The sequence below is a fragment of the Musca domestica genome, unplaced genomic scaffold, assembly GCF_030504385.1.
Source record: "Musca domestica strain aabys unplaced genomic scaffold, Musca_domestica.polishedcontigs.V.1.1 19, whole genome shotgun sequence".
Classification (NCBI taxonomy): Eukaryota; Metazoa; Arthropoda; class Insecta; order Diptera; family Muscidae; genus Musca; species Musca domestica.
Window position 1 is genome coordinate 7160689 of NW_026712245.1, and position 24896 is coordinate 7185584.

At 35.1% G+C, this 24896-nt stretch overlaps 1 protein-coding gene across 1 annotated transcript in view; it reads right to left on the bottom strand.

The window, feature by feature from the left end:
• Positions 1 to 9806: 9806 nt before the first annotated feature.
• The window catches only part of LOC101898284 (protein Wnt-6), a 106694-nt gene continuing 91604 nt past the window's right edge, over positions 9807 to 24896 (bottom strand). The window contains exons 4-5 of the mRNA XM_059121205.1: positions 14268 to 14686; positions 9807 to 12803 (exon numbers count right to left, since the gene is read on the bottom strand). Of these exons, the coding sequence (XP_058977188.1) occupies positions 12342 to 12803; positions 14268 to 14686 (881 nt within the window). The 3' untranslated portion in view covers positions 9807 to 12341. The remainder of the gene's footprint in view (positions 12804 to 14267; positions 14687 to 24896) is intronic.

The following is a 24896-nucleotide window of genomic DNA, read 5'->3' on the forward strand; positions in this document are numbered from 1 at the left end:
AAAATTGAGATACGATATTGTTTGAGATACGTATTTTAACTTTGTAATGGATGCTACAGCCTCTGACAGAAAATTGTCTGGCTGGTCCAGGTCTTCGCACAGCTTCGATATAACGGTAGCTCCCTATATACGATATTTTGATGATTTTAGCTACATTATTTACCGTTTATTTTAAGTTTCGAATTTGAATATGGTAGTGGCTTATGACAAACCATGCCTATATAGGTCCACATCGTACAGACCCCAATATGTCGGCTATATTTGGTATTTTTAAAATTTTAACAGAATTTTTTAAGGATTTTTGTTTTTTTTTTTTTTTTTGAAAATTTCGAAATTCGTTCCAAATGGTGGAGGGTATTGAAGCTGCTTTTAAACTTTTTTTTTTAATTTTATTAAATGAAAGCAAAAACATCGGAAATAACATAAAATTTTAGAAAAAGTTTAAATCTGTTCGAATTTGTCACCTTTGGCACGAATTATGGCCTTCAAACGGCCAATTGTCCAAGGATTGCGGCCAAAAAATTTGGGTGCCCAAGGCTTTAATACACCCTCCAGAAAATATTCGGAATAATAAACTGCATTTATTCTGATGCCACGTTCGATTAATACGAGCGAAGAGCGACAATCGGCTGTTATGGCGGTCAACACCATCACCATGGCCGCCGCTTGAGTTCTGGTGGCCAACCGAAGATACGCATTTTCAGCTGACCCCTTTGACAAGTAAACACGATAATTTTGTTTGTTTACAAACTGCTGGACAACGAATGTTGTAAACAATATAATGAGCTGTCACTGGAATAATTTTAACAGCTGTCGGACGAGTGGCTTAGAAATGACAGCAGTCTGATGTTGGTTGCAGTTTTTTCATCTCACCCTCTATAGTCTAAATCGGCCACTTTTTAATATTTACATCGGAATTGGTACAGATGGGAAATGGAAAATATTGGCCCACTATTTCGGTATCTCCTCCATAAAGGGTTAACATTTTGAATATTTATAATATAAATCAACGCATATTTTAATAAAACGATATAGTCGGGAAAACCGACTAATACTTTTAAATTTGTTACATTCACAGGGACCTACAGAGGTTCCTCTGTCCGAAAATTTCCTGTCGTTTGTCCATAGCAAACCTTTTCGAAGTACTTTGTAGAAAGAAGACTTTCAGTGTCCTTTATTCCAAGAAAAACCTTTTATATCCCTCTATAAAACAGCTCTTTTAAAACTTCCAATCCAAACAAAATCTCTGTAGATGTATATCCATAACAGTCCCTTAAAGGTCTTCTATCCCAAGAATTATGTTTACTTCTTGCCTGCGTAGAAGACGTTATACAGGTCCTTTATTTAAAAGAAGATCCTGGACTCCTAAATATATTCTGTACAAATTTAAGTTCATATTTTGATAAAAAATACTTTAAGATCTTCTGGGAGATATGTCTAAAACGTATTTCATTTGTAGAAACTCCATACCAAACGTACGCTTATAGAACGAGTTTCGAAAAAAGTGGCCTTGATAAGTTGCTCTGTCCCAATGTTGACCCTTACCCATAATTGCAAGATTGAAGCTTCAAGCGCTTTGTCTGGGCTTTGATGCTTCACCCAGTCTCTCAGTTAGTAAATCAGTCAATCTTTCATTAATGTAGATAATTTCGGAATGAGAAACATCCGTTGTTGACATCCCGTGCGGGTTATTTTTTTTCCATCCTTGTAGAATTCTTTTAATTATAGAAAATCACTAAGGCATCCTTCAGAGGTTTTGAACAGAAAAATTACCTTTAGACACTCTTCTAATTATTCTATTCTAAAGTTCTGTAAACAATTTCTAAAAGTTTCTTGACTACAAGAACTCTCAATATAGAAACTGATTATATATCTAAAGGGCTCCCACGAGTTCTTTTGTATCATGTATTCCACTTATTAGGCTGCGCCAGTGGCTATTCCTTGACAGAGTTTTTCAATACAAATCAGACTTTCAAGTAGTTTTTTATTATAGAAAATTGCTTCTTATTTTGCACTATTATAATCTACTAAGGTTCCTCCATACACATCCCACACAGAAGAGGTTTCATGTCCAATTATTTTATAATTTTGAAACTTATGGATACAAAACCCCAGCTTATACCGTTTTTATCAAATTTGTATTATTCTACATTGAAATAATTCTCTTATCTCCGCCATGCACTCTTCCCTGTGTCTCTCACGGAAAAAAATCCCTCACTAAACCCCCACCCCCCAAATCGCTCTCGCCCAACATCGTTTTCTTGTCGTTCTGCCTTTTGTCAAATCAAATGTCCAAAACAAATGTCACAACAAATTTTTATCTCTTTACTTTTAATGAGATTTGCTTGTATCTGAAGTCATTGGAAAGATTCGTATCATTTGCCTTCAATTAATGGTGTGGAGTTCAGATATTAGTCATCAATCTACGGTCAGCGAGCGGATGGTAGGTCGCTTGGCTGGATCATCTACAGCAAAGTAACCAAAAAAATGAGAAGATAGCCAGCCAGCCAGCCATCCAGTAACCCAACATTCAAATATTGCCTTGGAACATTTTCACAATTTTATTGATATGATGACCGAACGAGACCGGCCGAACGATGGACAGACAGGAGAGGGAGAGCGCACGCTGCTGAAGAAGCCGTTGACCCAATACCTTAATCAACCTTGATGTTGAAAATTGATAAGATTTTTGAATTAATTTGGTGGCAGCATAAGCGCCACAAAAAAAAGTTCCACCAAAAACAAAAATGTTATCGAAATGTCAATGCCGATGCTGCCTCTCTCCAATGATCGGTCGCATGAATGGCCCAGTGAAATGACCAAAAATGCATTCGAGCATGTTGCTTGAGGGCCCAGTGAACAAATGGAATGAAATATTTTATGCACCGGCGTTTGGGAGCAGGACAGTGTGTTTTGATCCCTTAAATGTAAAGATCTTGAAGGATAATATAGGCTTTAAAAATTAATAAAAAATAAATAAAGACCAGTAAACAAGTATCGGTCGGTTTTGCCGACAGATGTATACCCTCAGCCAATGATAGATTTTTTCAATATATTTTGACTTCTGTTATGATTATAAAAAATTGTTGACACTTTCTGGAGTAGGTTCCGTAGGAACGGGCCAATATTGACCATTTCGTATCGGACCGAAATAAATATGATAAAAATATTGCGAGGTGCCAGATTAGGACAATATTGGTTACTTTATTCACTTTATATGAGATTTGTGATAATTTTAGAAAACGTTAAAGTGTGCCTGTGGTACCAGGTATAATCGGAAGTACTCCATTTTCATACTTCATTTAATACAGATAAAAATATTCGTATGGGCAAAATAACAAGAAAATCGAACTTTTATAACAAATTTTAAACGAAATCATATATTCCACATTCATCTCAGGTTTCTGGAATCACTCAATTGTTCTCACTTGTTTCGCAAGTTTTTGCAGATTTAAGTATTGAAAATTGTATTTATTTCCTCGTTTTATAAGCTTCATGGATATTCAAAGTTTTGACCCTTTGTGGGGGTGGTACCAGAAAGAATGGTCCGATCTCTATATTCTTTATAACAGATCTTGTGTTGAGAGAAATCTTGAGATGTGCTAAGTCTGAATGGAATCGGACTTTATTTTCTCGTTTTATAAGCTTTATGGTTATTCAAAATTTTACCCTTTGTGGAGGTGGTATTAGATGGAGTGGACCGATATTGTCTATCTTTATAACAGATCCTATATTTGTAGAAATAATGGGATGTGTGAAATATGTAGAGAACCGGATGCTTATTTCGAATTTTATGATCTGTTTGGTTATTCAAAATCCCTTTGAAAGGGAGGTTACAGAATGAGTTGACCACTATATTGCACCTTCACACCAGACCTTGGGTTAATAAAAATTATGTGCTGCTTGAAATTTGAAGACAATCGGACTCTTACTTCATATTTTTTAATATATATACTTATACAAATTTTTGACCCTTTTGGGGGTGAGGGGGGGGAGGTGTTGAGTTGCTTGATGGAGTGGACCGATATTGTCAAAAAATCGGATTATCGTTTCTCTTTCTGGGCAGAAAATATTTTTCTCGAACTTTTGTGGGGGAGTTACAAGAAGAATGGACCAATATTGCCATCTCCGAACTCGATCTATGTTTTATAATAATATTACGATATTGGACAAAATTGGATACTTCCTTCGAGAGTTATCGTGCGCACCAGCCAGGCAGACTGACAGACGGACTGATGGATCTGCTAAATCGACTCCAAATGTTCTGAAACGGATTTGGTGTAAAGAGACATTGGGACTAAAACCGTTATTTCGATGAGGCACGTTTTGTCCGCCTTTATAACATATATAGTGTTGTTGGAAATATTGAGATGTACAAAGTTTGAATGGAATCGGATATTAATTTCGCGTTTTTTGAGGTTCGTGGATATTCAAAATGTTCACCCTTTGTGGGGGAGGTGCCAGAAGGTATTGACCGATATATTCCATCTTCACACCAGAACTTTGTGAAGCAGATACTTGATAGAGTGTTCCAATATCATCTGACTTAGCACTGATGCTAAAATTATGATTTGTTAAGTCGGAGCAAAATTGGATAATCCTTTATCTTTCTGGGCAGTAAAATATTTTCTTTGAAAATGCCGATCGTTTGTGGTGGAGGTACCAGAAGGGATGGACCGATATTGCGCATCTCCGAACTCGATCTAAGTTTTATAATAATATTACGATGTACCATGTTTGGACCAAATCGGACACTTCATTCGATAGTTTTTGTGCGCACCAGCCATAAAGACATACGGACGAACGGCTAAATCGACTATAAATGTCCTGAAACCGATTTGGTCCAAAAAGTTCTTGGGGCTTAAAGCCCTTATTTCGATGAGGTTCGTTTTGGTTGTATCAAATGTAATATACCCTCTCTAGCCATATGGCTGAGAGTATAAAAATTTTACCCTTTGTTGGGGAGGTACCAAAAGGGATGGTACGATCTCCATCATCTTTATAACAGACCTATTGTCGATAGAATTATTGTGATGTGCCTGATGGAATCGTGGATATTCAAAAATTTGTGGGGGAGGTACCAGAAGAAGTTCTCCGATATATACCATCTTCACACCAAACCGTGGGTTACAAAAAATATTCGGATATGTCCAATTTGAAGACAATCGAACTCTTACATCACATTTTATAAGAGTTATAATTATTCCCACATTGTGGGGGAGGTACTTCATGGTGTTGGCAGATATTATCCATTTACGCACCTGATCGAGCACTGATGCAAATTTAACGATTTGTAAAGTTGGAGGGAAATTAGATGATCCTTTTTCCAAATCCTGAATGTCCTGAAACGGATTTTGTCCAAAATGATCTGGGGTCTATTACGATGAGGGGTTATTTCGATGATGCACGTTTTGGTCGTATCACATAATATATACCCTCTCTAGCCACATGGCTGAGGGTTTAAAAAATAAAAATTGTAAGAAACTCATTATTTGAATCGGTCATAAAAGAATTATTCCAACTCCTGTTAAAAATATCACACCAAGAGGGACTATTATACCAATTTCCAAATTTCTAGGTCTATGCGTTCACCAGATGTCAATATTATCTTCATTTTGGTACTTTTGGCACCTTTATACTACCATTTTTTTAGAATTGTTCCCGCACACAAAAATATATAACTGAAGCAATATTTCGTAATTTTGGTACCCTTCTTATTTGAATTTCCAAAAATATTCCGCCCTATCGAATCATTGTGACCACTGTGCCAGCCATGGCTTACGCTGCTGCTGCTCCGTAATCTCTCGTCCATTTCTTTGGTGATAAAATTCCAATTTTTATGGATCATTTCTTTGGGAGAATTTTAATTTTAGTTTTGGCGCTAAAAATGGCGCCTAAAAGATTATCCAAAAAAACAAAACCTTAATGGACGGATGGATCATTCCGGAATTCAGGGCAGAGATAAATGTTACAGATTCGAGACATGATTTTACAATTTTTATCAATATCAACAGTTATTTTATTAAACATCAAAGGGCAGGTGATATTGAAAGGGAATGGAAGGGGACAATCGCAATAAAAACGAGGCGCAGGGAATGTCAATGGCATCATTTCAATAATTTTTTAGGGAATAGAATCTAAAAAGAAATGTGAACTTTACTCAAGAATCTGAAATAAATGTAAGCTATAGGTGATAAGCGTCATACCTGTTAAAATGTTCCCCCTATGATCATTATCAAACATTATGATGGTCCAAAATGATATCTTATGAAAACCCCACACAGCACAAACACAAAAAACCTTTGGAATATACATACATACAAACAAATGTAAATATCTATGTATTAACATTTGTGTGTATGTATATTCCAAACACCTTTTGTGTTTGTGTCAATAATGAACAGCATCATTACCACGATAATTTGTTTTTATTTCAAACCAAATTGCATGTTTAAAACATGTCTGTCCACTCTTCCCTGCCTTTGGTCCTCTGATCATTCGTCCGTCCATCCACCATTCCTTTTCCTGCCATTTTTCCCATCTTTTTTGTTTTTGAGTTAATGGAATGAACGAGGAACAATTTCATAGTTGATTTTTTGTTGGTTGGTTCAATATTTATTCTTGGGGTACCCTCTTCTTGACCACCGTCCTTTCGCGCTTGGCCATATTCTGTGGTCTGCTTTTTTGTTAGGTTCTTTTGCTTTTGGAGGGGGGTTAGAAGAACACGAAGAAAACATGAAATTCCTTAGTAATTTGTATGGAAAGGCGTGAAGAACACCAACGAAGGCAACACCTTAATTAATGTTATAAAAATGGAAAGGAATGGATGGCGATGACGACGAAGAGATTATGCTGCGGTGTAGGTCCACTAAAAAACAACAGCGAACGAACGAACGAACGAACTGAAGAACAATGAATGAAGTTGCTGTTGCACCAGCCCCTTATAATACTACAACAGAATAGGATGAAAAGGTAATAAAACAACAACAAATATGGCGAGAATTGGAATTATCTTTATTATTATTATTAGCTGCCTGTAAGCCTGTAACTGGGAAAAGGAGATGTTTTTAAAATCAATGTCTTATTCATTTTTAATATTTATTTTTTAAATGGCCTATTTAGAAGGGCAAATATTTAGATTGCATTACAATAACAAATTTACACTTGTGGCGAGTGTTATTTTCTGTTTGAGTTAAAGATTCAATTTTTTGTGAAGCTGTAGAACCTGACAAAGTCGTAAGAAAAAACAAATAAGTTAGAAAGTAATAAGTCGGTTGTCGAAAAATGATGTGGATTTTTTTAAACCAATTTACGATTTTTGCACATAGCTCATAGTTTTTGAGATATTGCTACAAAAAAAGTTGGACTTTTGTGCAAAATCCACATTATTTTAGCCAAGTAGTTATAGAAGAAATATCAGAGTCTCGTTTTATAGCCACTAAAACGTCCTTATAAAATCTATAATATGTTGGCATAACGTTTATGAAATAATATTTCTAACAAATCCATGATTGGTCGAAATGTCTAGAGAACTTCTTCGAAATATTTTACTATTTTCAAATATTTTTATAAATTCCACAATTTTGGCCAGCAAGCTCTCATAACATATCTTATAAAATCCAAGGTCTTTGATCACCCATTTCTAAAATATTGTAAAAATATTATAAAAACTACTATTCTCACCTAGGAAGTTACTATGAAATATTTTTATAGGAAGTCCTTATAAAATATTTTTCAGGAATCCATAATTCAGTGCCCACATTTTTTTAAGAAATATTTTTTTAAATACCCACAATTTTTTGCCAGGAAGAGCAAAATTTATGTTAAATATTGTTTTTAAAAATTTGACCTCTTGTGGTTAACAAAATCCACTATAATTTGATCTGGAGGCTTTTGAGAAACCACCTAATCTTGATTTATTTTCACATAGTTCTCTTAAATGTTAATATAAAATCCATAATTTTTAAATACGAAGCTTATGAAAATTTATTCCTAAAAATCTGTTATTTTTGATCAGAAAATTCCACTGTTCTTGAATATGATAGTTTTTGCTAATGAGGTCCTTGAAAAAAAAATCTGGTGGGACTTTCGCATTTTTTCATATAATTAATTGGGCTAATAAATGTTACATAATTCACATCATATCTCTGGTTGAGAGAAATATTTTATAAATCATATTCACACCAGACCTTGTGTTAGAAAAAATAATGGAATATGTTGATTTTAGAAAGAATCGGATTTCTCATTTAACCTTTTGATTATTCAAAATTGTGACGACTTGTAAGGACAATACCAGGAAGAGAGGGCGGATATGTGCCATCTTCACATATTTTACATTTTACAAGAGTTATAATTATTCAAAATTTGACCCTTTTTGGGGACCGGCACTTGATGGACATCTGACCTAGGAATGGGATTTGAAAAGTTTGCATAAAATTTGATGATCATTTCTTGATGTATGTGGTAAATTATTTTCTACGAAAGTTTTAGCCTATTGTGGTGGAAGTACCAAAAGGAGTGGACCGATATTGTCCACCTCAGAACTCGATATAACTTTGATTATAATATTACAACGAACCAAGTTGAAGAGTGATATTTCGGAAAGTATATGCCTAAAAATCCATGCTTTTCAATTCGGAGAGATCTCTGAAAAAATGTTTAGGTGGTAACTTTTCTTTGCCAGTACATTTTTCGAGAAATATTTAAAAACATATCAACGATATTTAAAACAACCACATATTATTAAAATTTTCTTGATCCTCGCAGTAAATAAAATTAGGGGATATCTTTAAATCCGGATTTAACCAAACGTGGATCAATATTGTTCTTTTCCTAGTAGAGATTCTTAAAAAAAACCTAAAAATATCTAAAAAGGGGGTTGAAAAGTGGACCGGCGTAACCGATTTTTTGAACCAATGGATCTTGAAGTTAACATAAGGTCTCTATAAATTCTCAAGCTCCTACTAAATATTGCTCCAAAAAATGTGGGAGATACCATAAAATTTTAGAGTACGTTTAGATTTGTTCGAATTGGTCACCTTTGCCACGAATTATGGCTTTCAAACGGCCAATGAAACAGGTACTTGCTGCCCGAATGTTGCTTTGTAGTATTTTGGCCCATTCCGGGCGAAGCGCTAGTACCTTTTGTACACAATATACCACACACTTCCGAATTCAACACCTTATCACAAAGCTTAACACTAACAGTTATACTTACACCGAATATCATAATTTCTGCACTTTACTCTAAGTTGATTACTATTTAGTACCATTGGTACACTCAGATAAAAATACGTCACCCCTGCCTAGTACCCGATGCACGCCATTGACGTTTTTCGCTAATGAATTTGAAAATGTGTATTTTTATTTATGCTGCCGAAATATGACGAACTTGAAAATTTTCAAAGTTGAACCATTTCAGAACTTTGTTTGTTTTCTTTAATTGATTTTTATAATTGATTTATATAAAAATGTATATGTACCCAATAGTTACATTTACATTTTGAATTTTTTTTAATATTTCTGTTGTTGTTGCGGCTTCTGCTGCAGTGTTCGTTCTGAGTTTTTTAACTTTTCATTTTTTTCTCTTTTTAGGTAACCCCTTTACCTTCTAATCTATGTAAGTACTTACCCTCTCAAATTTCTCCATTAAAAATAAGACTGCACTTTATTTTACTTCTTAAGAGTTTATAATTATTATTTAGTTTTTTATTAGTATTTTTTTTATTAAGTATTTATAAAATTATTTACATAGATTTGACAAAGTACAACTAAACACATATAGAGTATGCATCTAAATCGAATACTATTTACTAATACTTAAAATACTTATTAAGTTCAAAAACTAGATTAGAATCAAAATTGTGTTTGTGCATTTCTATAATTATTATCACGTTAATACATTTACAAATTGTTGTTGCTGAGGGTGCTAAAATTGTTGTCGGAGGATAAATTATAAATTCGACGTTGATGGATAACACTGTGAGACAAGTTTTAGGTTACGTTCTGGTGGTTTCTGTAAGAGGGTTTTCTAACTCCTCCCCCGGTCCCCCACCCCCAAAGTAATCTAAATACAAATTTTTAGTTAAATCGGTATCAGGAAGTACCTTTATATGGACGCTACTCTGAAAGGTTGTTCTACATTGAACATTTTTTTACGAACAGGTTTCCTACCCTAAGAAACAATGATGCCTAATAAGGGCACAATCAATTGAAAAATGTGGCCAAAACTCCGGAAATAATTGAATTCAAGGGATATCTTCAAATGAGGGTTATACCAAAGCTTGAGCATATATTGATAATATTTTGCAAGGATGCTTTCTTCTTACTAAGGACTCAAGTTAAAAAATTAGCCAAAATTAGTACCATTTGAAAAAAAACCTGATTTTTTTTTAAATAGTCCGTCAAAAATTACCGCCTAAATGAAAACGAGGTATATAAAGATGTGGGCCTACATAATTTTCTGTCATAGCCTGTTGTACCGACTTTGAACTTCAAATTCAATATTTGAAATAATTCTGGTGAAAAATGTCGCTAATATCGCCAAAATACCGTTAGATGGGCTATACGAAAACGTGGACCTGCATAGACAATTTTTTGTCATGGGTTGTAGTACCCTTTACGAACGAACTTCAAATACGATATTTCAAACAATTCCGGTGAATAAAATCATCAAAATACCGAATATGAAGTGATACCGTTATATTTCTAAGTCACTTGGCCGATATATGTTAAAATTATTCCAGTATTTTGGTCAGAATTTTCCAATGTGAATAAATCTTTTGTGTCTCGTACCATCGCTCATTGCCGTGATACTGGTAGCGCTGCCCGACGTTAAGGAAGTGGACGGAACCTGTCGAAATATTCTATTCGGCAAATACTGAAAACTGAGCTAGGGGTAAAGCCATTGAAATTCCAAAAAGTGCACGAACTTACACCGAAGCAGAAAGAAAATAGACTCAAAAGAGCTAAAGAGTTACTTGGCTTGGCCGAAAGTGGTGAACTGCCGAATTTGGTTTTCTTCGTCTCCGATGAGAAAACATTCGTTGTCCAGCAGTTTGTAAACAAACAAAATGATCGTGTTTACTTGCCAAAGAGGTAAGCTGAAAATGTTTACCTTCGGTTGGCCACCAGAACTCAAGCGCCGGCCATGGTGATGGTGTGGGCCGCCATAACAGCCGATGGTCGCTCTCCGCTCGTATTAATCGAATAAATGCCGAAAAAATATTCTGAAGGGTGTATAAAGGTTCCTCGCTCATTTCCAGCGCACAATGGCCACCAAAATCTCCGGATACCAATCCGTTGGAATATTGGGTCTGGAGTATTTTGGAATACCATGTGACGGGTTCATTGGCCGTTCGTGCCAAAGGTGACAAATTCGAACAAATCTAAACTTTTTCTAAAAGTTGATGCTATTTCCGACATTTTTTCTTTCATTCAATAAAATTTTTAACAAAAAAATGTAAAAATTATGGCGTTTGACTTTTTTGCATTTTTTTTATCTCACCCTGATTAATGGACCCTAAATAACTTGGTCTGGGAACATAAAATCCTTTTGGAATTTTTGATCTACAAACCGAATACTATCACTTCCATTTGGAATTCACCTCCCACTCCCCCCGATTGGCTGTTTCTCATGGCAACCCAATAGGAGTTTAAGAATAAAATAAATCTAGCAATTGGGTTAGTTTCCTAGGTTTTTGAAAATTAAAAAAAAATGAAATAGATAGATTCATTTTGAAACTTCCCCTGTATTATGTGGCTCTTCCAGCGATTGTGTTTGGAACAACCTTATATTTGGGCTTCAGGAAGCCAATTCCAATTGCATGCGTTGAATTTTTTGTTCTGTTATCTTCCAAATTTTTATTATTTTGTCTCGACGGGACATAAGTTATCCGATTTTTATTTCTTTAGAAAATCTTGAGAATATAGAGGACAGCCATTAATTAATTAATAGTATATTCGACACATCGGTATTACCATAAATGATAAATGGCCTTAATATGGAGCAATTCAGAAACCAATCTCTGGATATGCTACCCTTTAAATTTTATGAATTTTATGAAGTTTTTACGAATCTAAATTCTAAAACTGCAATTTGTTCTTAAGCTAAAAATTAAAAATTACATTTATTATTAATAAATTAAGTTCAAAATTGTAATTACAATTATCACACGCAATGGAAAGCTTTGCGTTTCTTCTTCTCTACAAAAACTAATGTGTATTTGTGGGTGTATTGTGGGTGTAGGCGTATTAAATTACTGTGTTAAGTTTATTAAGTCATGGATGGACAAGTTTTGAGAGCATATGAGAGCGAATGTTAAAAGTGGTATCCTCTAATCCTATAGACACGTATTAATATCCCTTGTTTCCAGGCACTTTTCACACGTGACCTCACAACACCACTTGAAAACACATTTACAATTAACCCATTCGGAGACGACATGATGCCGATGGCCTCGATTGCAACACAACAGATCACAGCTATCAGGTCCCAGTGAAGTGGCATTACATTCACGATTTTGTGTACCCAGCGATCCAGTGCGTACATTGGGTGCACAGAAATCTGACGAATCGTCGGAATAGACCAGATCATATTTGGAAGGAGGTTTCACGTGCTCACTTTCGGGCATAAAGCTATTGCCGTCGTTGCGTAGCACTACCTTGTAGGCACCATCGAATTTTTCACGTAGACGATTGCCTACCTCACGGAATGAGGGCATTTTAAGCCAACATGTTTTCACCGTGCAGGAGCCGGATAGGCCGTGACATTTGCACTCCAGTCGCACGGAATCGCGTATGGCCTAAAATATTCAAAAATACAAAAAAAAAAAAACAATAAATAAATAAATAAAAAACTAATAATAAAATATATGTTAAAATAAAATACAAAAACAAAATAAAAGGTTCAAAATATTGGTGCAACATAGTCAGGCTTAATCCCGTTATTATGGTTTTTATAAAAACAACGATTATTTATTGGTGGAGAAAGATGGTAATGTTTACCAGAGGGTAAGACTAGGTTTCGGAAAAAGCCACCAATCCTCATTTTTCATTATACCCTCCACCATGGGTAGGAGGGTATATTAACTTTGTCATTCCGTTTGTAACACCTCTAAATATTCGTCGTAGACCCCATTAAGTATATATATTCATAATCAGCATAAAATTCTAAGACGATTTAGCGATGTCCGTCTGTCTGTCCGTCTGTCTGTCTGTCTGTCCGTCTGTCTGTCTGTCTGTCTGTTGAAATCACGATAGAGCCCACATTATTTGACGTAGACCTTTGAAATTTGGCACAAGTGTGTGTATTGTCCCTAGGATGGTTGGTATTGAAAATGAGATATATCGGTCCACGTTCTGGTATAGTCCCCGTATAACGGTACCTCCCGATATTCGGTATTTTGATGATTTATGCCACATTTTTTCACGGATTTATCTGAAAATTGGTATTTGTAGGTCATGACGGGTCCCTGAGCGTGTGGCAAAACATTGCATGTATAGGTCCACGTTTTGGTATAGCCCCCATATAACGGTACCTACCGATATTCGGTATTTTGATGATTTATGCCACATTTTTTCACGGATTTGTCTGAAAATTGGTATTTGTAGGTCATGACGGGTCCCTGAGCGTGTGGCAAAACATTGCATGTATAGGTCCACGTTTTGGTATAGCCCCCATATAACGGTACCTACCGATATTCGGTATTTTGATGATTTATGCCACATTTTTTCACGGATTTGTCTGAAAATTGGTATTTGTAGGTCACAACGGGTCCCTGAGCGTGTAGCAAAACATTGCATGTATAGGTCCACGTTCTGGTATAGTCCCCATATAACGGTACCTCCCGATATTCGGTATTTTGATGATTTATGCCACATTTTTTCACTGATTTGTGTAAAAGTTGGTATCTGTGGGTCATAATGGGTCCTAGCTCGTGTGGCGAAACATTGTAATTATAGGTGCACGTGTTGGTGTAGCCCCTATATAACGGTACCTCCCGATATTCGCATTTTAATGTTTTTTGCCACATTTTTTCTAATGTTCTTTTACCCTAGGGTGGAGGGTATTAAAAGTTTGGCCCGGCCGAACTTAATGTTTTTTTACTTGTTTTTATTTTTTTTTTGTTTTTATAAAAACAACAATAAAGGGATTAAGCCTGACTATTTTGCAACAACAAAATACTATGGTATCCAGGACAAACATGCCAAAACTGTTCTATTTAAAAAATATTTTTTTTCACATTTTTCCGAAAATTCCTACTCACCAATCGTCCTGCCATATTATTGTGCAGCTTGACCAGAGTACGAAAGTCACTTCTCCGCCGATATTTTGAATCCAAAAACACCCTTGAATGCCGGAAACCGAAATTCACATTATCACTGCATCCACCCCATTCCCATTCACCTTCGGGAAATTTGATGTTTTTCAAAAGTCTTCTCCGCCGATTTCCGTTGCCTTTTCTCAGCGGATTCTTAGTGGAATTTCTCTCAAAGACTGACTGTTGTTTTTCCAAGGCGGCCACTGCTGTCACAGCATTGACCATTTGTGGCTGACCACCATTTCGCCTTGAATGGCTCTTATCACACGAACATTCCACCAGGTTACCCAAGGTGCATGCTTTTGTCACGGCATATGTGACACCGGCCGCTGTTATTGCATTAACGAATCCTGTTTCGCGAGTATCTGGAATAAAAGAGAGATAGAAAGAGAGTTATTTATCAAGAGAAGAAGCTCAAACGAGGGAAATTTATGGGAATTTTCATAAGTTATAGCCCACTATGCATATAACAATATCCTAATAGTCATCGAGACTGAGTTTGACATTCGTATTTTTGGGATAATGCTTTGAAATTTACGCATTTCTCTGTACAATATTAATTCAAATCCGTTGATCCACAAAGAAGGTTAACATTTTGCACATTTTGTACATGCTGGCATAAATAGGGCCCATTTAAGGTCCTTATCAAGAATTAATATTTTTAGCTTTTAAGTCATATTTTTCCAAACCATTAACTTCCAAACTTATTAACATGTCTTGCCATTCCAATAAAGCCGGAACAATTTAATGTTTGGTTTTACAAAAGATTTTGAATTATTACTATTTTAATTAGATTTTCGGGATTTTAAGTAATTTGTCTAATCTCTGTATTTTTCCAAGGATGATCCATTATTGTGTTTAGTCCCATATAACTATACATCTCGTACATAACAATTTCGTCTATAATTTGGGTTTTCAATATGCAGAGGGTAGAATTTTTCGTTTTAGGTCCGTGAATTTTACAGTGAAAGGCTTAACGCTTAAAAAATCAGCTAAGTTCGGCCGGGCAGAATTCTGTTTTCTGTTTTTTTTTTTTGAAAAAAAAAAAAATCCTTCAAAAAATAGCGTTTTTTGTCATAGACAGTAGTAACCATTACGAACGTTAAATTTGAAATTTGAATCCATTCCAGTAAAAACGTCTTTAATATCATCAAACTGGTAACAATTCCGACGAGTAAAGCCACTAATTAAAATAGCGAATATCGGGTATATCGTTGTTTGGGGTCTATTCGATATCGTGAACCTGTATTGGCAATTCCCTTTTAGGGGGTAAAGTACTCAGAAGGAACTCCTTTCGCCTTTCAATTCCATTGAAAAATTTGCCTAAAAACATCAAAATACTGAATATAGGGGTTACCGTTATATAGGAGCTATACGATATCGTGAACTTATCTGCAGACAAAAGACTGATGTGTGGAAAATTTTAGCTTCCTATCTTAATTCGTTTTGACTCTAGCGGTTATCTCTTTAAAAAGATCTTGAGAAAGAAATATTTTCATTTCAAGATGATATGCTCGATCGATTCACAGCGTTTCCATCTAACAGCTAAAAATAACATTATAATGACTTTCGTAATAAAACTTAAATTTTTTTTTACCGATGTTATATAGAAAAAGAAGATTGTGCTATACATTTTTGATGCCTCTGGGGCCTTTAGGCGGCCAGCGACAAGGTGAGAGACATCTCTCGCTTTTGAGCGGAAAAATAATATGTATTTCTTGACTTATAATTAGGGTACATGAAATCCCTTCTGGATAAAGTGGTAATAGTTTTTGCAGGACCATTAAGACTTATGTGAAAGACCACCTAAGTGATGCCTTTTATCAATAGATGGATGTTGGGAGGTCTTCCAGTATGGCGGCCGAAAGGTCTGCTAACTAAAGATAACCTTTCGGGGATATTAAGTCCATAACATATCCAAGGAGATATTTTATTATTACTATTTTAGCTGACATTTTAGAGGTCTTACTGTAGACGATACTAAAATTAGAATATTTCTGAAGGCATAAAAAAGGAAAAAAATATTTCTCACATTAAAAAACTTTTCTTGATCTTTAGTCTTCAAAATATCATCCACTATATCAAATTTTGATTCCGTTCGTAACTTCTATATCATACGATATTTTGAGCACACTGAGAAAGCACATTTTCAGCACAAGCGTTTTTTGAGAGTAGGTAGGGGTAGTCCGTGAATAAGTCATGTCGGTTCACGTTTTGGAGTAACCTCCAAACCTCCTCTCTTTATTTGGTATTCTAACGAAATTGTTATTTGGTATTTAGAGTTGTAATGGGATCTACCCCCTGTGAAAACAGATTGTTCCCCTACCTCTGGATATTTGGTGTTTTGGCAATTTCTGCCTTATTTTTTAAGGGATTTCTACAAAATTCGGTATTAGTAGTTCGTAATAGGTTCCACTATACGACGATATCTTCCAATATTTATGATTTTATGCTCATTTTTCGACGGGATTATTTCAAATTTGGTATTTGACACCAAACTCTGTGCAAAAAATTGTCTATGTAGGTTCACGTTTTGGTATGAGGTATAAGGTGTTTTTAAAACTTCAAACAAAAAGATTTAGAGACCTTTATTTGGTTTTCCATTTAAATGAGACCTTTCATCTGTTTGTGTGTCTACCGAAAACCATTAGAGGATTTTCTATCTATGAAAGACATTTACTAATTTGTATACCCTCCACCATACTATCGAGGTTATATTAAATTCGTCATTCTGTTTGTAACTCCTCGAAATACTCATGTCAGGCCCAACAACGTATATGTATTCTTGATCAGCGTAAAATTCTATGGCGATGTCCTCTGTCTGTTGTAATCACGCTTATCTTTCGTATTGACTGAAATTATTTCAAATTTCGTATTTAAAGTTCGTAATAGATATTATAACCTATGACAGAAAATTGTGTATGCAGGTCCACGTATTCGTATACCCCACAAACGGTACCTTCCTTTTTGGTATTTTGATGATATTAGTGACATTATTCAACGGAATTGTTATAAATTTAAAATTTGATGATCCTAATGGATACAACAGTCTGTGGCATAAACTGCGTAGGCAGGTCCTCGTTTTCGCATAGCCACCATATAACGGTTTTCATATAAAAGATATTTTTCGACCAAATTTTGAAAATATTTCTTAATTTGGTTGCTTTTTTATTTGCTTTGTTTATTATTGATAAGGCATGTTGCTATATTGAAGTCTTAGGCATTTTCTGTCTTAAAATCGGGTTGAGAGGTTGCGTTGTCTTAACAAAAGTAAATCATTTTCAATCGAAAGAAGACCATTTATATGCCTCCTATCGTCTTCAGTCGAATTCCCAGGCTACAACCTCAACCAGGATAATTGGTGTATAACATTCGAAGTGGCCTGTAGATGATTGAAATATATATACTTTTACCATTGCAAAATTTTGATGAAAATTATTTCGAAACTTATTTTATACCATTGTATATTCCACCAAATCAAAGGATCTGATCCGCCCATCAGTCTACTGTAAATTGGTAAAATTTTATGAAACAATCGCTACGATATTTTGCATGGAATTGGATTGATGATGATCACAAAATATTAAGAAGATGCAATGGACCAAAATATAATATTGACCATATGTGTCTGATATACAATTCAATTGAAGCAAGAGGTTTTAGAGTTTATGGCAGTGATCTGTTAATAATTATGGGTTGGAGTGATGATTTCCAAAAATTATTTTTTTTATTAATTCGTCTAAACAGTTTAGTCTATATTGATTTCATCATGATTCACAGATCTATTTTTATATCTCACATTCAAATCCCCAATACTTTCCTTGGTTGATAATTCATCAAGGTAATCCATCAATCATTGGAACGATTTCTATGATTCCTTGCAATAAAATTCAAGACACAATGGACCACCTGTCATTGTCGTTTAGCATTTGCCATGTTATGTGTTAACATTATTATTGTTGTTGTTGTTTTGTTTTACAAGTGTGGGGGCTTATTTGTGTTAATCAACACTACTAAGTGACAGTTGTTTGACATTTGTCACGTTCTCACTCTCATTTGCATATTGGCTGGCTGAACGTTGTGTTTCAGGCAAAAAGTCACTCATTCACTTAAATGGCAATAGTTTCTAAGACAACAATAACAACAACAGCAACAACAACAACAATAAGAAAAATCATGCCAACACTAATAACCATGTTAACAACAATGTTTGATTTGTTCGAAACCCTCAACCAATGTTGGTGGGTGGGAATGTTTTGGGAAGTGGGGAAGTTTAAGGAAGCAAAGAAGGCTAACATATCGCAAAGCTAGCATTGAATGCTTAAAAGCAAACAAAACAGATAATCGTGAGAATTTGTAATTATGTATTGTGTGTTACCAATAACAACAACAACGACGACGGCAATTGCAACAGTCAACGACGAGTGAGACAAGTCATCGATCTTGATAACTGTCATTCACTTTTACCCGTAGATGACACATTGACTTAAATACTGACACATTTGACAATTTGCTATTGTTTTGTTTGTTTGTGGATGACGTCGTTACTGTTATTGGTAGTTGTGTTTGTTTCTAGCAAACATCCCCACAAATACTAATATAAATGAGGTACACGTAGTTGATGACAACCTAGTCAACAATCACAAAAATCTTTGGAAAATTTTTAAAAAAGTAAAAAAAAATCGATTAAAATTTTTCGATAGTAGCTCCACCATTATAGTCCTAGACACCTTGATTTTTTTGTTAAACTTAACGATTACTGCTCCGATCGCCCTTGACATATTTTCTAAGGCCACGGTCGTAGCTCTAATAGACCTTGAAAAAAGGTTCTTTAAAAATTAACCGTCATAGCTTCGGCAGCTTTTGATAATCCAACATTATAACTCTGATAGAGCTTTCAAAATATTCTTCAAATATCCATAACTGCAGTATTGATAGTAATCGGAAAAATGTTCTTCAAAAATTCAGGATTATACCACTGAGGTTCCTTTAAAAAAAAAACTTTTTCAAAAATACGCAATTATAGCTCGAAAAGTCCTTGCAAATATATTCTTTAAATCTTCATGGCTCAGACAGTCCTTAAGATTATAGCTCTGATAGTCCCGGTAAATCTATTCTGGTAGACAATAGCCCTGATGGTTTTTGGAAAAATATTAGAAAATCCAATGAGGGTCTTTGTAAAAATATTCTGGTAGTCCTTCAAAAAATATTCTTTAAAAATCCACGCTAATAGCTTTGATCGTTCTTGAAAAACTATTCTTTTTAAATCCACGTTTATACCTCTGATGGTCCTTGAAAAAATATTCTTTAAAAATCCACGGTTATAGTCCTGTTGGTCCTTGAAAAAATATTCTTTAAAATTCGCGCTTATAGCTCTGATGGTCCTTGAAAAAATATTCTTTAAAAATCCACGCTTTTAGCTCTGATGGTCCTTGAAAAAATATTCTTTAAAAATCCACGCTTATAGCTCTGATGGTCCTTGAAAAAATATTCTTTAAAAATCCACGGTTATAGTCCTGTTGGTCCTTGAAAAAATATCCTTTAAAATTCGCGCTTATAGCTCTGATGGTCCTTGAAAAAATATCCTTTAAAATTCGCGCTTATAGCTCTGATGGTCCTTGAAAAAATATTCTTTAAGAATCCACACTTATAGCTCCGACGGTCTTTGCAAAAATATTCTCTAAAAATCCACGCTTATAGCTCTGATGGTCCTTGAAAACATATTCTTTAAAAATTCACGCTTATAGCTCTGATGGTCCTTGAAAACATATTCTTTAAAAATCCACGTTTATAGCTCTGATGGTCCTTAAAAACATATTCTTTAAAAATCCACGCTTATAGCTCTGATGTTCCTTGAAAACATATTCTTTAAAAATCCACGCTTATAGCTCTGATGGTCCTTGGAAACATATTCTTTAAAAATCCACGCTTATAGCTCTAATGGTCCTTGAAAATATATTCTTTAAAATCCTCCCTTATAACTCTGATGGTTCTTGAAAACATATTCTTTAAAAATCCACGCATAAAGCTCTGATGGTCCTTAAAAATATTCTTTAAAAATCCACACTTGTAGCTCTACTAATATATTCTTAAAAAATCCACACTAATAGCCCTGATAGTTCTTTTTTTCTACCACGTTAATAGCTTTAATAGTACCTTAGGACACAATCCTTAAAAATCCACGATTATAGTTCTGATAGTACTCTAAAATATTATTTCTAAATCTACAATTATAGCTCTGATTACCCTTGAAATATTATTTTTAAAATCTCCCAAGTTCAGCTTTGATATACCTTGAAAAGATGTTTCATCAAAATCCACGAATATAGCACAAATAGTCTTCTTCTTTAAAAATCTCCGATCATAACTCTGTTGGTCCTTGCAAAAATATTCCCTAAAACTCCCGAATTATTACTCCGTCAGTCTTTGTTATTGTCAATTGTTGTAAATATTATTTAAAAAATCCAAGCTTCTTTAAAAATCTCTTCTAATATTCCTTCCAAAAATTAATTAAGAACCGACGATTTTAGAACCCTTAAGAATACCTGATATTTTCTGAAAAAATATGCTTCAAAAATGTTGTCGCCTGTAATTCGTAAAAAAAATCCTTGGTTATGGTTTCGATAGTGCCTGAAAAATATTTCATATTTTAGTCGAAGTTTTCCACCAAAAATTTAGTTTTTCACATAAAATGTTTGCTGGGTATTCCTACGACAACACACTCACAACTACATTTTCTCATCTCCAAACATAATTGACTTATTGTTTTGCGATTCCTTGTTTAAAGATCGTAACGCTGGAAGTTATATCTCCAACTTGAACGCTAAATCGGTCGCTTAAGTCAGAATGTACTATTCGTGTTGTTGTTGTGGTTGCTCCCGATGTTGTTGTTCGAGTAAATACAACATCTAAACGACATCTATTCAATGAGTAATTAGCAGAGTATTTAACAGCTAAATAGTAGTCGAAGTAGTCGTTAAACGCATTACGTGGTCGTCCGAAAAGCTGAGCTGTGTGCGTTACGGAGCGAGAAGCGAGGAGTGTTGACCAATATTTGACTATTTTGCTATCTCCATTAGAGTGTGAGTTTGTGTGTGTGTCGGTATTTGCAAACACCTGTGACATGTTTGGCTTAACTCTTTTTGTGACACTTAACCTGTCAGTTGTCAAAATGCGACAACATTTTTCACACAGTTTTTTTTTGCTGTTGCTGTTGTTGTTTGTTAATGGCTTCAAGTTGTTATCGGTAGTTTGTTACGTTTTTCGTAGCTTGAACGGAAAAAAGTGTTTACACTTGTGAATAAGTGTTTTGTTTTTTTTTCTTTGGGGAGGGGAAACTCCATTTGCATAATGAGCTCAACATAATAGCACTTGTGTGTGTGGGGGGGATTCCCAAAAAGTTATGTGATTAATACTTGCCGGGGAAATTTTCAAATGATTCACTGTTGAAAGTTATTAGTTATAAAAGGTCCGATAAGAGGTTTTTTGTATTTTTTTTTTTTTTTTTGGGGAATCTAAGGTTCATATAGCCAATTTTAGATTGTACGTGAGTTACCAGATATAGTCGACCAAAGTATTTCATTTTCGTGCTTCGTCTAATACAGACAAAAATGTTGATATGGGCAAAATTACAAGAACATCGAACATTTATATTCAATTTTATGCGGAAATCATAAATTCAATATTTATCTCAGGTTTCCGGATGAGAGAAATATTTAGATATAGCAAGTTATGACAGGTAAAAGTATTAAAAATATTGGCCCTTTGTGGGTGAGGTACCAAAAGGGGTTCGCAGATATATATTATCTTCACAACTGATCCTATGTTAGTAAAAGAAGATGTGTGAAATTTTAATTTAGAGTTGGATGCTTATTTCGCTTTCGTTGAACGTTTTGTTTTTCAAAATCTTGAACCCTATGTGGGGTAGGTACGAGAAGAAATGGTCCGATCTCTACCATTTTTATAACAGATTTTGTGTTGATGGAAATATTGGGATGTACCAAGTCTGAATGGAATCGGATGTCGATTTCGCTGTTTCTGAGCTTCATGGATATTTTAAATGTTGATCCTTTGTCGGAGAGGTGCCAGAAGAGTTGACTGATGTATTCCATCTTCACACCTCGCCTTGGGTAATTAAGAATATTGTGGTGTGTGTAATTTGAAGAAAACCGGATGCTTATTTCGATTTTATGAACGTTATGTTATTCAAAACTTTGACCCTTTGTGGGGAAAGTACAAGATGGATTGGGCCGATATTGTCCATATTCCCACTGATTTAGAACTGATGCAAATATTAGGATTTGCAAAGATGGAGCAATAGGATTATCTCTTGTCTTTCTGTGCAGTAAATTATTTTCTTTGAAAATCTTGGACCGAATGCATATTTCAGTTTTTATGATCGTTTGTGTTATTCAAAACTTTGACCCTTTGTGGGGTCCCAGAAGTAACGATCCGATCTTATGGAAATAATGAGATGTCCAAGTTGGAATGAATTCGGATGTTAATTTTGTGTTTTATGACCTTCATGGATATTCAAAATGTTGTTCCTTTGTGGGGGAGGTAGCATCTCCACACCAGACCTTGGGTAAAAATATTGTGAAGTGTGTAATTTGAAGACAATCGGACACTAACATTACATTTTATAAGTCTGATAATTATTCAAAACTTTGGCCCTTGGTGGGGGAGGTACAGGATGGAGTGAACCGATATTGTCCATTTTTGCAAAGCAAAGTTGGAGCAAAATCGGATTATACTTTCTCTTTATGTGCAGTAAATTATTTTCTTGGAAAATTTCGACCTTTTGTGGGGAAGCTACCAGAAGGAGTAGACCGATATTGTTCATCTCCGAACTCGATCTAAGTTTGACAATAATATTACGATGTACCAAGTTGGGATCAAATCGTATACTCCCTTCGAGAGTCAGCCTTTTGATATGACGACTGCAGAAAAACACAGGCTCTATAAGCCTCGAGCCTTTCCCTTATCCAACTCAAAATTCGATCTAAGTTTCATATAATATTACAATAAACCAAAGTTAGAAGAAATCGGATACTCCTTTATTTTGCCAGTAGCCATGTTAAGTTCGTAAATGTTCCAGTCGGTCCACGTTTTCGTATATCCCGCAATTTACGGTACATCTCAATATTTGGTGTTTTTATGATTTTAGCGACATTTTTCACCGGAATTGTTGAAATTGTCGTATTTGTAGTTCGTTATGGGTACTACAACCTATGACAAACACATTCCGTGGTTCAAAATGCAGGTCCACGTCTTCGTATTGCTACCACATAACTATACTTCCCGATATTCGGTATATTGATGATATTTTATTCATCGGAATTGTTTCAAATTCCATATTTGAAATTCGTAATGGATACTTCAGTATATGACAGGAAATTATGTAAGCAGGTAAACGTCTTCGTATACCTCTTCGGTATTTTGATGATATTAACGACATTATTCAACGGAATTGCTTTAAATTTCATACTTGAAGGTCCTAATGGGATACTGATCTTCGTATAGCTATCGTAAAACGATTTTCATTTTAGCAGTATTTTTCAACGGATTTAGTTTTTAATTTTTCAAATTCCTTCCAAATGTTGGAGGGTTTTAAAAGTTCGGTCCGTCCGAACTTAGCAGCTTTTTAAGTTTTTAGCTCTGCTTTCGTAATCTGCTGAAGTTTTTATAGTCCCTATAGAATAATACTTTTTGATTTTCAGCATTTCGAAGATCCCAGCCGCACCTTCCTAACAAGTCAGTCTTGTAATTTCACATTAACAATTGCGGAAAAGTAAATTCTGCCCTCTAAAAAATTTCAAAGTATGGGCAATCTCATTGGTATAGAACATATAACAATTTGATACGTTCCACCTCAACTTCTCAAATCCAGTAAATCACGGATGCTGATTGACACCACGAGGGTCTCTCTCTCTCTCTCACTCTCTCTCTCTCTGCTACTTCTCTAATTGGAATATTTACTTGTGGTACTCTGCCTTCATTTGTCGTTCAGTACTTAAAGTGTATAGGGTTGCCCATATTCGACGGACCCATGACCCATTCCAATCGACTTTGTACGGGAACAAATGCAAATCAATGCGAATAATACGTTGTAAAGTGGACCGAGCCATGCCCAACTGCTGAGAACGGCGTTTTTGGGATGTTCTTGGGGACCTCTCAACACTGGCTTGTACGGCAGCGATATTCTCGGCCGATCGCCTTGGTCGACTTTTATATGGCCTCTTCGGAATAGAAAGAGCCTTACCAGTCGAAAATTTTTCGTATAAACGCTTAATTTTTTTTAATGTTTTAAAATCACGTTGAGTTTCCACAATTGACTTCTTCTGTTGAATGTAAATTTCAACTATTTCAGAGCGCTCGCGTGGCGTGTATTGGTTCATGGTAAAAATCTGCTTGGACTGACGCTTCAAACGCGGTATGTCATTAAGCGATGTGACATCTCTGTCAAAAGTTATGGCGTTGCCAGATGGGTCCGTCGAATATGGGCAACCCTGTACTCATGTCGCGAATAATTATTTCCTTTCGCGTTATTACTAAACAGACCTTTGACTTCGGACC